The 18,846-nt window shown below is 35.5% G+C and overlaps 1 protein-coding gene and 1 pseudogene across 4 annotated transcripts; both read left to right on the top strand.

Annotated features, from left to right (window-relative positions):
• Positions 1-507: 507 nt before the first annotated feature.
• On the top strand, positions 508-8,544 carry LOC122280930 (G-type lectin S-receptor-like serine/threonine-protein kinase At4g27290). 4 transcript variants are annotated; one of them, XM_043092065.1, is made up of 8 exons: positions 508-1,973; positions 2,161-2,295; positions 2,432-2,589; positions 2,663-2,873; positions 2,991-3,228; positions 3,313-3,463; positions 3,989-4,284; positions 8,231-8,544. In XM_043092065.1, exons 1-8 carry the CDS (start codon positions 704-706, stop codon positions 8,271-8,273), a joined length of 2,502 nt encoding a protein of 833 aa, XP_042947999.1. In that variant the 5' UTR covers positions 508-703; the 3' UTR covers positions 8,274-8,544. The 4 variants fall into 4 exon arrangements, 2 of the variants coding, with proteins under 2 accessions (XP_042947999.1, XP_042948000.1); XR_006230095.1 differs by having other exon boundaries at positions 509-1,973; positions 3,989-4,360; XR_006230094.1 differs by having other exon boundaries at positions 509-1,973; positions 3,989-4,360; positions 8,332-8,544.
• Positions 8,545-13,759: 5,215 nt separating this feature from the next.
• LOC122280934 lies at positions 13,760-16,761 on the top strand (annotated as a pseudogene).
• Positions 16,762-18,846: the final 2,085 nt, after the last annotated feature.

Consider the following 18,846-nt stretch of genomic DNA (forward strand, 5'->3'; position numbering starts at 1 on the left):
GTTTCTTGTGACTTTTTTTTGTGAAAAATGGGTAGAGGTCAAGTTATTGTCATATTTTTTTCCTTTTTCTTGTATTTATTTGTTACTTTGGGATGAATCTAGATCCTTCTACCTTGTTGACTCTTATATCCTATATATCTATAATATGATATATATTTATATATAGATATCTTGCTTATTATATAAGCGGCGATCGCCGCTCTACAGTAATCTATAGTAATTGTTTCCATTTTCAGTGTTATCTGTGTTTGGCAATTTGTCTTTTTTATCTTTTTATTTTTTCTTGTGTTAGTTTAAATAAGGGTGTTTTGGTGACGTAACATTGTGTTAGGTTGTGTTTGAATAATAAGGTGGTATCTGATATTTTATGAATAATAATAAAAAATATTAAATAATAATAAACAGTAATATAAAATAATAAAAAATAAATAAAAATAATAATAAAATAATAAATAATAGATACTTTACCGCCCAAAAGAGATATTTTTTCCAAAACAATTTTAGGCCACATGAATCCATCTCTCATTCTCGGCTTGGTCTCCCTCCCGAGTTCTCTCTCTCAACTCAGACCCCCTCTCCTTTTATATATATATATAGAAGCAATTTGCTGTTCTCCCCATATATCTTCGTCTGCATTTACGATACATACACTGAAACACATTACCTTTTCCCAAACAGAAGGAGATAAGCCATTAGAAAATCAATGGCCGAAGCCTGTACCTATTTTTTTCTATCCTCTCTATTGTTCTCCCTCTTAGAAACATCCAATTCGTTGGACACTCTTCCTTCCAATCAATCAATCAGAGACGGCGACACGTTAGTTTCAGCCGGTGGAACATTTGAAATGGGATTTTTCAGCCCAGGCAGTTCAAAAAGCCGATACGTTGGAATATGGTACGCGATATCTTCTGGGACAGTCGTATGGGTGGCTAACAGAGACACTCCGCTTAACGATCACTCCGGAGTTTTAACGATCACCGATGAAGGAGTTCTTGCCCTTCTCAATAGCACAAATAATGTTGTTTGGTCCACTAATATATCAAGAACAGCAGAAAATCCAGTTGCACAGCTCCTGGATACTGGAAATCTTGTTGTGAAAGATGGAAATGTTGATGACCCAGAGAGATTTTTGTGGCAGAGTTTTGATTATCCTTGTGACACATTACTACCAAAAATGAAGATTGGAAGGGACTTGGTAACTGGTCTAGATAGAATCATGTCATCTTGGAAGAGCACGGAAGATCCTGCTCGAGGTGATTTTACAGTAAGGTTAGATCCTCGTGGGCTTCCGCAAAGGGTTCTGATGAAGGGGAATACGATAAAGGCTAGAACGGGGTCATGGAATGGTCTTCGTTTTACGGGATACCCGGGCGTAACTCGGAATCCAGTGTTCGACTATGAATTCGTGATGAATCAGAACGAGGTGTATTTTGATTTCACACTCGTAAACACTTCTGTTTTTTCAAGATATACAATAAACCCATCTGGCGTTGCGCAGCGGTTTGTGTGGATGGATCGAACTCGCAGTTGGGAGCTTTACGCCACATCCCAGCCAGATGCGTGTCAAACTTATGCATTCTGTGGGGCATACGCTACCTGCGATCGCGATAACTCTCCTGCATGTGCATGCTTGAAAGGGTTCTTACCCAAGTCTCCAAAAGATTGGAAATCAATAGATTGGTCTGACGGATGTGTTCGAAGGACTCCATTGGTATGCAATATTGGAGATGGCTTCCTCAAGTACACGGGGTTGAAATTACCCGACACATCTTCTTCCTGGTTTAATGCGACCCTGAGCCTCGATGAATGCGAGGGATTGTGCTTGAAAAACTGCTCTTGCACAGCATATTCCAATTTAGATATTAGGGGAAAAGGGAGTGGCTGCTTGCTTTGGTTGGGGAAACTGATTGACACTGTTGTGTACTCTCAGGGTGGGCAAGATCTATACATAAAAGTGGCCAGTTCAGAACTAGGTACTTTTTACTTCTTTTTTCCTTCTAAAAAATTAAAAAAAAAAAAATTGCTCTGCATTTTTCTCTTTTACTATGAATAGAGGATAACTCGGACAACTATATCGCCTAGTGATATTCAAAATTAATAGGAGTTTTGATCATTAGTCAGATATATGCAGATTGAGTAGAAATCTAACTTCGTTTTCAGAAAATAATGGGAATAAGGGGAACACCAGCAAGATAAAACGAGCAGGAATCATAGCCGGCGCTGTAGTATTAGTGAATGGAATTCTAGCACTTGGATTGATCTCATACATACGGAAGAAGAAGTCTAGTTTCAAAGGTATATTTTTAAAGCTAAGAAATTTCTATAGTTCTTTTTACCTTAGAGAAATGCATCTGAGTAGATGGTTGGCCACTTGTATTCAATAGTTCTTCTGTTCAAGAAAATCGTGCCAATTCAGTTCCTAATATTCCAGGAATGACAAAAAGAAGACCCGAGAAAGATTGTGAAAATGAAGGCCTGAAGGAAGACATGGAGTTACCGATAATTGATTTGACAGCCATAGCTAATGCCACTAATAACTTTTCAAGCAACAACAAGCTGGGAGAAGGTGGATTTGGACCTGTGTATAAGGTAGACCAGAAATATCCTCAACATATGTGAAGTTTATTTTTTGGAACGCATTTCCTAACCTCTTGATTTTCAGGGTACACTGCCAGAAGGGCAAGTGATAGCTGTGAAGAGGCTTTCAACGAATTCCGGACAAGGACCTATTGAGTTCATAAATGAAGTAAAATTGATTGCCAAACTTCAGCACCGCAATCTTGTAAAGCTTCTAGGGTGTTGCACGGAAGAAAATGAGAAAATTTTGATCTACGAATACATGCCTAACAAAAGCTTGGAGTCCTTTATTTTTGGTTTGAGCTCTGACCCTTCTAAAGCAAGGAATTCTTGTTTAGTTATCTTCTTCGGTTAATGAAATTTTGTTGAGAATTCAGCAAGGTTTGTACTAACATGAAGGTGAACTTGGACAGACGAGACAAAGAGCAAATTATTAGATTTGCGCAAGCGCATTGACATTATTGGTGGCATTGCCAAAGGACTTCTCTATCTTCACGAAGATTCTAGACTGAGGGTCATCCATAGAGATCTCAAAGCTAGCAATATCTTACTAGATATGGAAATGAATCCGAAAATTTCGGACTTTGGCCTGGCTAGATCATTTCAGGGAGATCAAATTGTGTCCAAGACCCATAGGATTGTTGGAACATAGTAAGTACGTTTAATCTTTTCTTATCGATAACCTTGAACTGTTTATGAACTTCAATTTCCTTGTCCTTACATAATATTTTGCAGTGGCTACATGTCTCCCGAGTATGCAGTGCATGGGCAGTACTCTGTGAAATCTGATGTCTTTAGCTTTGGAGTTTTAGTATTGGAGATCTTGAGTGGGAAGAAGAACAGGGGATTCTGCCATCCAGACCACCACCTCAATCTTCTTGGACATGTAAGCATGTAGAATGGCATTCTACTGATTTATATTTTGAAACAGAACCTGTTATTAACAGTGTTGTTCCGTTTACTGCCAAGTTCATGAGATTTATATTTCTTTGTATTATGATGCTCTTATAATAGTAACAAGTCACAGGTAATGGAGAATAGGATAATATGACTTAATAAGAGCAAAATTTGTGCTTACAAAACTATATTTTGTTAGGTGCAAACTGCAGGAATAAGTAAATATATTAAATGAAAAATATTATGTATAACTAAGATAATAATAAATAAACTTTCTAATTAGTGTCAATATTAGCAACTCGTATCTCCTTTTTAGATATAATTATTTTACTTAATAACTTGAACTTAATGACATATTATGTAACTATTGTAGTAGTATAATGCAGGAACTGATAACAGGACTTTCATGATAAGAGTATTGCTGCATTCTCCAAGATAATATATTGTAATAGATCAAGATGTGCATATTAATGGAAACCCAACTCACAGAAATATGGTTTTTAATTTGTTTCAGGCATGGAGACTATGGATTGTAGACAGAGCAATGGAACTGATCGATGAATCAGTAGTTGATGCACACACACGATCTGAAGTGTTAAGACTAATTCAAGTGGGTCTGTTATGTGTGCAGCAAAGACCTGAAGATAGACCAAACATGTCTTATGTGGTTCTAATGTTAGGCAGTGAAGTTTTATTGCCTATCCCCAGGCAGCCGGGTTTCTATGCCGATTTATCGGTAGCAGATTCTCCATCTAGCAACAACGCAACTTATTCAGCAAATGGAATCAGCATCTCAACATTCGAAGCACGGTAGATACTATCACTTGGTGCAAAGGGGGGGAGTGGTTCTTTTGAAATTTGTACAGTCAGAACAAAAGGAGTAAAGGTAAATAAATTTCTTGATTTAGAGCAAGGATATTATACCGTACTCATGTTATTGGTTGAGATAGAGGATTCTTCTTCCAACATAGTCTGTTTGGCAACACAACTGTTCTCTAGTATGCTCAGACATTTCATTATCAAACATTACTCAAATACAAAATACTTTTTAATTATTATTTTAAATGTTTACCATAAATAATCTTTGTTATGAAAACTGAGCTACCTTGGCTCACCACCATGGACCTTAACACAAAATTTTTCCATATGACCACCACCATTGAAAGGAAGAAGAATTACATTGAGAGCTTGAAGATTGACAATAATCTGTGGACCTTGAACCCTGCTGACATCCAAAACAAATTCATTGATCACTTCAAGAGCATATATACAACCACCTCCCCTGAGATTCCTCCTAAAATCTTAGAACTCTTCCCTCATGAGCTCACTTACAGAGAGAACCAAAATCTTTGCAAGATTCCTAATAATGAGGAAATTTGGGAGGTCATTAAGAATACTCATAACTCAAAAGCCCCTGGGCCTGATGGATTAACTGGTATTTTCTTTAAACATTTTTGGAACATTCTTGAGGATGATTTGTGTGCTGTGATCAAAAACTTTTTCACTCACGGGAAGTTGCTCAAAGAAGTTAACCATACTAACATCACCCTTATCCCCAAGAATGATAACCCAAACCCTGTCCAACACTTTAGGCCTATAAGCCTTTCAAATGTTTGCTATAAGTTCATATCAAAAATTTTGGCAAATAGGCTTAAGCTTCCAAGTCTGATCTCCCCCCACCAAACAGCTTTGGTCCCGGATAGAGTCATCTAGGAGAACACTATCATTGCTCGAAGTGTTTCACAATCTAAAAAAGAAAAAAGGGAAAAAAGGGGAAATGGCCATTAAAATTGACATGGGAAAGGCCTTTGATTTTATGGAATGGACTTTCATCCTCAAAATTTTTGACTGCCTAGGATTCCACTCCCCCTGGATTAATTGGATTAAGGAATGTGTTACTACTGTAACCTTTTCTGTCATCATCAATGGTCACCCAAAAGGTTTCATTAATCCTACAAGAGGTCTTTGCCAAGGTGACCCACTGTCACCTTTTTTGTTCATAATGGGATCTGAGGTTCTTTCTAGGCTTACAGCCAAAGAAGAAAGGAACAACTCTTTCTGGTATCAAAGTCAGCAACAATAGTGTCCAGTGGGCTCCCAGATATATGTAGGGAATTCTCCTTCTTTGTAACCCAAATTTCTCAACCTAATGGATCTCCTAGCACCAGAATTATGAGTAACAAAAATTACTACAGACTTATGTTTATTAACACAATAACCTGAAACCTATTCATAATACTTGAGCACCTTAGCAAGTTCTTTCATTGAAGATTTAGAACCATTGAGGAAGATCACTAGATCATTAGCATACATCAAGTGTGAAATTATGGGACAACCTCTAATCGCTCGGACAGTCCCAATTTTCCCAGCCTCCAATAAGTCTTACAAGGACTTTTTTAGCAATGATAAACAAGTAGGGAGATACTGGATCTCCTTGTCTTCCTTCAAAGACATAAAGAAATCTGTGAATATGCCAATCATGGCAATGGAAAACCATGGGGTTGTGTGACAGTTAGCTAATAGAGTTCTATAGACATTTGAAAAACCAAATGCTTCCAATATTTTATTGAAAAATCCTCATTCTACTCTGTCATATATTTTTGCCATATCTACTTTAAGCATGACGTTTCCCTGTCATTACTTTATTGTTCAGACTGTGAATCATCTTTCGAGCAAGAAAAATATTTTCATTGATGCTTCTGCCTTGAAAAAGGCTCATTGTTCTTTAGATATAACCCCTTCAAGGATAGAGGTCATTCTATTGACCATGGTTTTTGCAAACACTTTGTATATTACAGTGCACAAGCGGATTGGCCTGAACTTCAAGAAGTTTCTAGGGTTGTCTTCCTTCAGTATGAACACAATAAAGGAAGTTGTGAAAACCTAGGGATAGGAACACTGCTGAAAAACTCATTTCTTGCCTCAACCACATCTTCATTTATTAATTCCCAGCAATCTAGAAAGAATCCAAATCCAAACCCATCAGGGCTCGAGCCGCTATCTATCAAGATTTCTTTCAAGCCTTCCATTACTTCATATGCATTTGTCTCCCTAATCAAGATCACCTTCTCTTTTGTCACTACTAGGCTGATTACATTCTCAAGGTTAATCTCTTGCATAGAGGCACTTGAAGTTACAAGATCCTGAAAGTGTGAGACTATTGCATCATGTATCTGCAGGGCAGAGTTCAACGTACTCCCATCTTCAAGGAACATTTTGCTGATTGCAGCTTTTTGCATTCTTTGTTGTACTAAAGCATGAAAACATTCCGTGTTAGCATCACATTTTCTTAGCCATTTGACCCATAATTTTTGTTTGGGGCTGTACCTCTTCTTGGAGGATGCACTTGTTAAGTACAACTATGTTTTCCTTATGGTCATTTTCTTGCTTGAAAATTGGTTGGGAGCAAATGTTTTCTTCAAGCTCCATGATTTGATCTTCAAGTCTTCCACATGCCCAAACATTTCCTTGTTTCATTTTTTAAGGGCTCCCTTGATCCTCTTCAATTTTAGCATTAGTTTTACCATGCCAGTCCCATACTTATCTTGGTTCCAAATTTCTTATACTACCTTTTTAAAATCCATATGTAGACATCACATTCTTTGAAACCTAAATATAGGAGGACCGTATTTTGACAAACTTAGGGCCCTTTGATATCAGCATGGGGCTATGCTAAGATCAAACTCGAGGGAGTAACTTGTAAGGCAATTGTCCCTCCATTTGTAGCAGGTATGGATTCTCCATGGTTCTGTCTAGCTTCGCCCATATTCTATCTTTACACCATGTGTATTTAGAACCCTCACATGGTACTTCCAACAATCTACATTCCTAAAAAAAGGACCATTAAAACTAGCTTTAGCAGTAGAAGGTCTCTGGACTCCTCCTAGCTTGTCATCATTTTGAAGTGCCCACTCACTATCCATGGCTTGTCACCAATGGTAAAATCTTTTAGCTGCTCCCATATCTAAAAGAGTGAAGACAGTGTTTTGATATCTAACCAAACTTGAAATAGATTGTGAGTTCATTTGAATTGGCATGAAGTTAAGTTTAAGTCTTCCCAAAATATCAACACCTTCCATTTTTTGTCTTCATTGGGGAAACAAAAAGCAAAATTAAGTTTCTTTGCAACTTTATTACCCTCCTTCTTATATTATTCTCAAAACATCTTTCTGTCGCAAGTAACGATCTGCAGATGGTAACTGAGGGAAAACAGAACTCTATCTCTTGCTTCCTTCTTCATGCCTTGAAAGTAATTGAGCAAAGAAAATGATAATCTAGATGTTGGAAACGTGCATGGGATTGGTCAGTTTCCGTAGTGATCAAGCTACAATCATCATGTTGCTCTTCCGTTGAGTTGGTTGTGGAATTCTTATTTTATCTTTGGTTGTCAAACAAAGTTACTCACACAATGCCACTTATCATATGTCTTCAGTAATGAAAATTTCAATGCTCTTCTTAATGTTATTATAGGTTCGTATGGGTGATTTTGCTGAAAAATGTACACTTCTTGGCTTCCTATGCTAGAGTTAGACCTTTTTTTCTTTGTTTATGTGTACAAGTAAATCCAAACTTCCATCGAAATAATAGATAGTACATATAAATTTACTATGCTCACTAGGAAAGGTACCAGACAAGTGGTAATTTCTTTCTGACTTCTCTATTTTTAACTTGCATTTTTTTTTTTAGTTTTTGTGCTTTATAGCTTCTATTTTACAAAGCTTGAGAGATACTTATTTCAAGGGAATTCTTTGGATAGGAGCACCTATAACTGCAAAAATTCTGTTGATTGCAAAGTCTAGGCATTCATCGATGTAGATGCTGTTGTACTTATTGTTGGTGGTCTTAATGAAATCATAGATGATGAAGACTCTGTGGCAGAGATTCAAAATGGATGGGAGAACTCACGATGGTAAAGAAGAGTCCTCGGGAGACTTTAAGAGCCAGGAATCAATATCTTTTCATTCTGAAGAGCATGTCAATGATATATGCATTTAATTTGTGTTGTACATCCATGGAGCTATAGAAAATTTTATTCAGAGGAAAATAGAAATACACTGTTGAGCAATACAATATTTCTCTCCCACTATCTTTCTTCTCTTCAAGGCTAAATCTATATGGTCCAAATAAGATCTTCCAGGTAAATCTCATATGCAAGGTTTTCTTGATTAATTCTACATCTCTTATGCCTTGACCAGTTTGCAAACCTTAGTGCCTGCAACACTTTTTTTGTTTTTTTTGTTCTTTCTAGCTGTGTCTTCCTGGAAAATATTATTGAACAATCTCTTTATGCAATTTCTAAACACTCATGGAGGGAAATTCTTACTCCATTAATTGATGTACAACAATATATATATTACATACAATTGACGATTATACCTTTACAAGTTACACTTACCACAATTACATCCTTTAACGCTCCTCCTCAAGTTGGGTCATATATATCATATAAACTTAGCTTGAAGCAAATAAGCTTTAATTGAATACAACATAATGACTTGGAAAACCTATATGCGAGTTGATCAGCGCAGACCTTACAAAAGGCGTAGAAATGTCACCACTTAGTATCTTAACTTGAATGAAGTGACAATCAATTAGGTGACTAAAATACTAAGTTCTTTTCACAATGAAACATCTCAAAGAAAAAAGAGGAATTAAATTAGCAAAATTAAAGATAGAGAAGGGTGTTGGAGAGAGGGAGAGGGAAGAGATAGACTTATTTTGTAGTATTTTCAAGACTTGTACACTTCCTCTTCGCAAAGAGGTGACATGGGTTTTCTGGATTAACTGGATGGAAGGATTATTGAAGATATGAATAGGAAACTCACAAAAAATTTTACTTAGGTTGAGGTTTTTGAAGTAGTACAATAGATGAATCCTCACAAAGCTTCTGGACCATATGGCATGGCACCTGTTTTCTACTAAAGATATTCGCACATTGTGGGCAAATTTGTCACTTATGCTGTTCTGCAAGCTCTAAATGGTGGAAGCTTTCAAAATCATTAAAAAGGATTGAGAAACATTAAGAAGTGCTGTACGTGGGAGCCTTCACCACAACATGCCATGAAATTGAATGTAGATGGGGTTATGTTCCTTGATGACAGTGTGCTGGTGAGGGACTAATTCTTTGTAACAGTTAAGGGAATGTACTAATGGCCGCCAGTAAGAAAAAACACATTGTCAATGAGCTCTTAGACATTGACCTTATAGCTTTGCTAAGATGACTGCAGCTGTGCATTCATATGGGTTTGCAAGAACTTATTACAGAAAATGATTCTCTTCGATGGTCCAAGGTAAAAATGTAAATCGGTCTGGTCCAGTTCGGAGGGGTGATAGATCGAAATGTTTGGTCCATCATTTTTTTCAGACCAGACCGGTAGCTGTCAGTCCAGTCCAGTCCGGTCTGATCTAATTATTTTTATTTTTTCTTCTTTTTTTTTTCCAAATAAATTAAGAAAAAATTATTTAAGTTACTAAATTAATATTAAGTAAATTATTAATATAGATTATGTAACTAACTCATTAAAAAATATTTTTATATGTTCAATGATAATAAATTAATAAAAATTACATCATTAACTTATATAATTACTATATAAAAATAATATATTAAATTATTAAAAATATTTTTAAAAAATATATAGGAGTTTAGTTTGGTTTAGTCTAAAATTTATGAAGCCTGTGATCGGACCGAATGGTTTCGGTCCACAATTTATGGGACCAAGACCGACTGGTCTAGAGTTCTGTATGGTTTGAATGGGTCGGTCTGGTCGATTTTTCCAGTTCAGACCAACTGGCTTACACCCCTAGTCCAAGGGATCCAAGGATCAAGAGCATCAGCATTACTATTAAAAAATCTTACAAAGGACAATTAGGGGCTAATGCTGAGATTTCCAAGATGTCAAATTCAGTATGTAGGGAGAATGGGCAACAATGCAACTCATAAACTTGTTAGATATGCTTGAAATATAGATGATATTAATGTTTGGTGGGATGCTTACCCAAATTTTATTTTCCAAGTCATTCGAATTGATAATCATTTGTAATTAGTTTTGATCAACGAAGTTTGTTTAACATTTAAAAAAAAAAAAAGCAATTGTACTAATGAAAATAAGCAAAAAATTAAGACTAAAATAATCTAAACTTCAGCAAAGCATGAGCATCGGTGTGCATCCACGTCGAATGATTATCAAGTAAAACATGTTCCATCCTGAATACTTTGTATTCCTTAGTGCTAATTTGGAATTCATTAGCCTCAATTTGCATCATTAATTTGGAATATGCCAAAGCATAAGCATCGGTCTGCCTCATCATAGCCATTTTACAAAACACAACAACTTGGAAAATGACTATTAAGCAATTTACATGTTCCATCAATACCTCAAATTCAAGCAATATGTCAAAAATTACATCAAAATTCAACCAATAATGTAGTGATACATTATACTTTCTCATAATCACTGTAATGCATAATTTTCATAATGTCTTCGATCAATTTTCAAGACTTCAATCTCTCATATAGTGCATCAACCATGAATGATATACATTGTTAAATAATACAATAACAAGTAAACTGTAAAATGTTTGGCTGTGAATATAAACCTGAATTATGACACCGTGTTGTATTCCTATCATATAATCTTGTTGCAAGTTAGCTACATCAGGAATCAAGTATTCGTCCATTTCACATCTTTTTGTTGTTTCACATGGCTTTATTTGAAGAAATAAATGTATAATGAATACTTTATATTAACTACTATAAAAAAATCATCGTTGAATATAAATTTCTCTATCAATGAATTAGTGACTATTACAAATAAGTAATCAAGTATAACTTTTTTTTCCCTTTTCTTTACACCACTAGCATCCCTTCCCTTCCTTTTCCCATCTTCAACCTCCTAGCAACATTTTCTATTGTAGGCACTCTCCACTTCGTTGGTGGCCGACCTCTGCCTCTCACATCGTGACTTACCCATGGGTGACAAGGGTGAAATCAGGAAAGAATGCAGGTGGCATTGCCCCATATTAGGCCTAATAGAAAATGAAAAAAATTAGCCAAATAGACTTAAATAAAATCAAATAAATAAGTTCAATTGTGAACGGCCTGCACATAGCTTGAATAATTTGGATGAGTTGCATTTGATATATCCTTCAATTTCAAATACAAGCAATTTATGACCACAAACTTACATGTTTCAAGGGAAGGAATTTATAATCAATAACATAAATTCTCTTAGAGTATACTTGAGTTGAAGCCTCAGGATTGAAAGGCCTAATGTGATATTTCTTTTTTCCCATTGAATAGTGTGTTTTTACAAAACTATCACACAAAACAAATAATAGTAAGCTGTGATGGCTCAAAGACTTTGTTAATTTGTGCTCACAAAAATTGACATATTGTTAATTAACCTACATATATACGTAGACACAAAACTACATTATAATGACAGAAGCTTAATTATATGAGCAAACACTACAACCCTAGAAAAAAGCAAATCAATAGAGTCCAATCTCCTTGCATTTTAAGCACGCCACATTCATCTTGTTGCACTATTTTTTTGTTACTTGTGTCTTTGAAGTTTTGGTCTGATCTTAATCAAATTGCAAACTATTAAAAAACAGCAATATATATATTTATCATCAACAAGCCTTGCATCATATACGATGTGATTAGAGTTGGGGTTTAAATGAACATAGGGAGGGGGGTTTCCAAAGAACTTATCTAAAATCAAACTAATCTAATTTTGAACTTGATTGAAATGAAAGGGAACCTTCTTCATGATAGAAAGAATCGTCGTGTTCATGGTGGCAACAACTTCTTCATAGTGTCAACTTGTTCATGACGACATTAGCTTCCTCATGCTGGCGGAAGCATCTTCTTCACATCGGCAATAGCAGCTTCCCAAACCAGAGAACCATTGTAGAAAAGAAATAAAATAATCACAACGGTGGTAAATAGACACACCTAGTGGTGTAAAAAAAATAAAAAAAAAAATCAGTTGAACTAATTGAATCGGTAGGTGTAATTTGGTTTATAACTTATTTGGTCCAGTATCGAATCTAGGCACTGAAACTAATCCTATACCGTTTCAGTTTCGATTTTTATATTTTGAAAATTGGTTTGAATCGGCCTGTAAATATATTTTAAAATTTTATATATAAAATATCTTTTATATTGTATTATATATATTATACGCAAGATTGTTAATTAATATAACATGAAATTTTAATCTTATTATTTATGTATATTAATCTTATAACTAATAGTTAATCTCACTAATAAGTTAGGCACTAATGAATTAGTAATTGTTAATAATAAATACTAAATTCTAACAATTAAATTTAATGTTGAAATTATTATAATACTAAACTTATGTAGTGCTATACGTGTAAATGGTAACTAGAAAAATCAAAAGTTTCAGTTTCGATGATGAATCAGTGTATCACTTTTTAAATTTTCAAAACCAATGTATAATGATTCGGTTCCAAAATTTTTTCAAAAGATTGCACCCATAGACACACCTATGGCTAAACTTTGGATGGTGGTAGACGAAAATCACAATGGCGGCAAACATACATCTTCACGGCGCCTCTTGAGTTTTCATTTCCTTTTAGTAACTGTTTGAGAATACAACTGTTCTCAAGTATTTTAAGATATTATCACATATTTTCTTTTCAAATATCACTCAAATATAAAATATTTTTAAATTTTAAATTCTCAACTTTTTCATCTAATCATTGCCTACTTATTACAATTTCCCAAAACTTCCAAATAAAACACATGCAAAAAATAATAAAATTTTTTAAACTTAAAAAAAAATTATATTCAAATAATTTTATAATTTTATAAATTTTTTTAAATATTTTTTTTTAAAAAACTCAATAAAACATCTTATCTTAAACTATTTTATTACTATTCATAAATTATTTTACTATTATTTATATATATTCAGAGATATTTTTAAAGCCCAAACCAACCATTCCATTGAAAAAGATACAAGAAAAAAAAGTCCAAACTTCTACCATGGATTACAATTTTTCAAATTATCTCATAAAATATAATAAATAATTTAATTTTTTCAAATCTCAATTTAACTATTTTAAATTTAATAATAATAATAATAATATTATTATTAAAAAATAATATTTTACCTTTCGTCAAAAATCAAAATCAAAATTATGAATGCCACCGTCCATACCTGCCCTCGCTTGACACGGTTGACGATCAGAACCAAAAACCAGGAAGGTCAATGACAAAAGCTAAGATGTGCATAAATAAAAGAAACTTGCTGTTCTCTCCAAATATCTCTTCTTATCTGTGCATTTACCATACACAAACGAAACATTCTCCCAAACAGAAGGCGATAAACCATTAGAAAACTGGAAACAATGGCCGAAGCCGGTACCTATTCTTTTGTATTCTCTTTCTTGTTCTCCCTCTTAGAAACGTCCATTGCGTTGGACACTCTTCTTTCCAGTCAATCAATCAGAGACGGTGACACATTAGTTTCAGCCGGTGGAACATTTGAAATGGGATTTTTCAGCCCAGGCAGTTGGGAAAGCCGATACGTCGGAATATGGTACGTAATATCTTCTGGGACAGTTAGATGGGTGGCTAACAGAGAAACTCCACTTAACGATCACTCCGGAGTTTTAACGGTCACCAATGAACGAGTTCTTGCCCTTCTCAATAGCACAAATAATGTTGTTTGGCCAACTAATTCATCAAGAACAGCAGAAAATCCAGTTGCACAACTCCTGGATACTGGAAATCTTGTTGTGAAAGATGGAAATGTTGATGACCCAGAGAGATTTTTGTGGCAGAGTTTTGATTATCCTTGTGACACATTCCTACCGGACATGAAGCTTGGAAGGAACTTGGTGACTGGGCTAGACAGAGTCATATCATCTTGGAAGAGCACGGGAGATCCTGGTCGAGGTGAGTTTTCAACAAGGTTAGATCCTCGTGGGCTTCGGCAAATGTTTGTCATGCAGGAGAATACGATGAAGGCTAGAGCAGGGTCATGGAATGGTCTTCATTTTACGGGATATCCGGGCTTAAATCGGAATCCAGTGTTCGAGTATGAATTCGTGATGAATCAGAAGGAGGTGTATTACAAGTTCAAACTAGTAAACACTTCTGTTATTTCAAGATACATGGTAAACCCATCAGGCATTGCGCAGCGGTTTATGTGGATGGATCGAACACGCAGTTGGGAGCTTTTCTCCACATCCGGGGCAGACGCGTGTCAAAGATATGCATTCTGTGGTGCATATGCTACCTGCCGATAGATCTCCTGCATGTGCATGCTTGGAAGGATTCTTATCCAAGTCTCCAAAAGATTGGAAATCAGTAGATTGGTCTGATGGATGTGTTCGGAATCCATTGGCATGCAATATTGGAAATGGCTTCCGCAAGTACATGGGTTTGAAATCGCCCGACACATCTTCTTCCTGGTTTAATGCGACCTTGAGCCTCGATGAATGCGAGGGATTGTGCTAAACAAACTGCTCTTGCACAGCATTTTCCAATTTAGATATTAGGGGAAAAGGGAGTGGCTGCTTGCTTTGGTTGGGGAAACTGATTGACATTGTTGTGTACTCTCAGGGTGGGCAAGAGTTATACATAAAGATGGCCAGTTCAGAACTAGGTACTTTTTACTTCTTTTTTCCTTCTAAAAAATTAAAAAGAAGTTGCTCTGAACGGTGCTCTTTTACAATGAATAGAGGAGGATAACTTGGACAACTTTATCGCCTAGTCAACATATTCAAAATTAATACAACTTTTGATCAATAGTCAGATATATGCAAATTGAGTAGAACTCTAACTTCGTTTTCAGAAAATAATGGGAAAAGGGGGAACACCAGCAAGATAAAACGAGCAGGAATCATAGCCGGCGCTGTAGCCTTAGTCAATGGAATTCTAACACTTGGATTGATCTCATACATACGGAAGAATAAGTCTAGTTTCAAAGGTAAAGCTATACTTTTAAGCCTTGGAAATTTCTTTAGTTCTTCTTAGCTTAGAAATGCATCTGAGTAGATGGTTGGCCGCTTGCATTCAATAATTCTTCTGTTCAAGAAAATCGTGCCCAATTGGCCAATTCTGTTCCTAATATTCCAGGAATGGCAAAGAGAAGACCGGAGGAAGGTTGTGAAAATGAAGGCCTGAAGGAAGACATGGAGTTACCGATAATTGATTTGACAGCCATAGCTAATGCCACTAATAACTTTTCAAGCAACAACAAGCTGGGAGAAGGTGGATTTGGACCTATGTATAAGGTAGACCAAAAATATCCTCACCATATGTGAAGTTTATTTTTTGGAACGCATTTCCTAACGTCTTGATTTTCAGGGTACACTGCCAGAAGGGCAAGTGATAGCTGTGAAGAGGCTTTCAACGAATTCCGGACAAGGACCTAATGAGTTCATAAATGAAGTCAAATTAATTACCAAACTTCAGCACCGCAATCTTGTAAAGCTGCTAGGGTGTTGCACGGAAGAAAATGAGAAAATTTTGATCTACGAATACATGCCAAACAAAAGCTTGGAGTCGTTTATTTTTGGTTTGAGCTCTGACCCTTCTAAAGTAGGAATTTCTTGTTTGGTTATCTTCTTCGGTTAATGAAATTTTGTTGAGGATTCAACAAGGTTTGTACTAACATTATTGAGAATAAAGGATACAAATTCATCTTCGATGCTCACAGCTGCACCAGATTAAATATTATAGCATACATTCTGTTATAGTTTGTTATGTGAGCTGGAATTAGCATGCATTATTTTATTTATTTTATTCCTTTGTAAATGTGATATATAAGTGACTGATTACCTTGTAAATGGAACGTACATGAATGAAATGAACTTTTCTTCAACCTTCGTATCCTTTATTTTCTGCCTCATCTGTGCCATACTCAATATGGTATCAGAGCAATGAGTGAAACCCCTCCTCATTCCGATTCTGAACTTGAACCCGCACCAGATATGGCTTCCAATCCTGCGACCAACCCCCACCATCCCGCTAGTCCATACTAATGAAGGTGAACTTGGACAGACCAGACAAAGAGCAAATTATTAGATTGGCGCAAGCGCATCGACATTATTGGTGGCATTGCCAAAGGACTTCTCTATCTTCACGAAGATTCTAGACTGAGGGTCATCCATAGAGATCTCAAAGCTAGCAATATCTTACTGGATATGAAAATGAATCCGAAAATTTCAGACTTTGGCCTGGCTAGATCATTTCAGGGAGATCAAATTGTGTCTGAGACCTATAGGATTGTTGGAACATAGTAAGTACGTTTAATCTTCCCTTATAGATAACCTTGAACTGTTTATGAATTTCATTTTCCTTGACCTTACATAATATTTTGCAGTGGCTACATGTCTCCTGAGTATGCAGTGCATGGGCAGTACTCTGTGAAATCTGTGTTGTGCCTTGAGCTGCCCTGAAAATAAATACAAAATAGATAGAGACAATATTTAAGTGGTTCGGCAATTTGCTTACATCCACTGAGCGGAAACACTATATTGAAAACAACTCTATCTCAAATGGCACTACACACACTTCTCACTTCTTCACTCTCTCAATGAGATGGTTTTACCTTCAGATGACCTCTCCTATTTATAGGAGAGGCTGAACTCATCTCCCTCCATATTACATCGCTGGACACAAGCTGGAGATGCTCAATGTCCATTTCACATGCAAGCACATGAGAGGAACACAATCATGTGAATTGGAAACCACCAACACATGGGCACCAATGATGTGGACGGCACACATGGGGTGGTCCCTCAACAATCTGATGTCTTTAGCTTTGGAGTTTTAGTATTGGAGATATTGGGTGGGAAAAAGAACAGGGGATTCTGCCATCCAGACCACTACCTCAATCTTCTTGGACATGTAAGCTTGTAGAATGCCATTCTACTGATTTATATTTTTAAACAAAACCTATTATTAATAGTGTTGTTCCTTTTACTGCTAATTTCGTGAGATGCCTTTGTATTTTGATGCTCTTATAATGGTAACAAGTCACCGGTAATGGAGAATAGGATAACATGACTTTAATAAGAGCAAAATTTGTGCTTCCAAAACTATATTTTGTTAGGTGCAAACCGCAGGAATAAGTAAATATATGAAATGAAAAATATTAGCAACTCTATCTCCTTTTTCTACTGAATCAACTAGTTATAATTATTTTACTTCTTATAATATAGTGCGGGAAAAGGTAACTGGACTTTCGTAATAAGAGTAAAGCTCCATTCTCCAAGATAAGATATTGTAATAGATCAAGATGTACATATTTAATGGAAACCCAACTCACAAAATATGGTTTTTAATTTGTTTCAGGCATGGAGACTATGGATTGTAGACAGAGCAATGGAACTGATCGATGAATCTGTAGGTGATGCACAAACACGATCTGAAGTGTTAAGACTAATTCAAGCGGGTCTGTTATGTGTGCAGCAAAGACCTGAAGATAGACCAAACATGTTGTATGTGGTTCTAATGTTAAACAGTGAAGTTTTATTGCCTATCTCAAGGCAGCCGGGTTTCTATGCCGATTTATTGGTAGCAGATTCTCTATCTAGCAACAACGCAACTTATTCAGCAAATGGAATCAGCATCTCAACATTTGAAGCATGGTAGATACCATCACTTGGTGCAAAGGGGGAGTGGTTTTTTTGAAATTTGTACAGTCAGGACAAACGGAGAAAAGGTAAATACATTTCTTGATTTAGAGCAAGGATATTATACCGTACTCATGTTGTTGGTTGAGGTAGAGGATTCTTCTTTGGACATAGTCCATTTGGGAACACAACTGTTTTCTAATATTCTCAAATATTTATTTCTCAAATATTATTCAAATACAAAATACTTTTTAATTATTATTTTAAATATTTACCATAAACAATCTTTGTTATGAAAACTGAGCTACCTCATCCCAACCCCTAATAAATTTTGTATTTTTTTGTATTGTTTTTCTTATTATTCTATTTATGATCATCCCAAAATAAAACCTTTTGAGTTTCCCACACTATTCTATCAAGAAACGCATCATCACACGTCATCGCTAAATTCTAACTTTGATGTTTCAACTTTGTTAAATTGTTGTAGGTTCCCCATTCTTGGATGATGGCATTGTTAGTATAATTCCTAGGGGATGTTTGGAGAATGAAATGAGATAAAAAATTTGTAAATAGTAGTGACATAGCTTGTGAATGGTAGTAAAATGGTTTGATATTATAAAAATCAGAAAAAAAAGTTGAATAAAAATATTATAAAATTAAAATATTATTAGAATATAATTTTTCAATATTATACTTGTTTTGGGATCTGAAAATGTTGAATTATTTTTTTATATTTGTTTGAAAGTA

The sequence above is a fragment of the Carya illinoinensis genome, chromosome 11, assembly GCF_018687715.1.
Source record: "Carya illinoinensis cultivar Pawnee chromosome 11, C.illinoinensisPawnee_v1, whole genome shotgun sequence".
Lineage (NCBI taxonomy): Eukaryota > Viridiplantae > Streptophyta > Magnoliopsida > Fagales > Juglandaceae > Carya > Carya illinoinensis.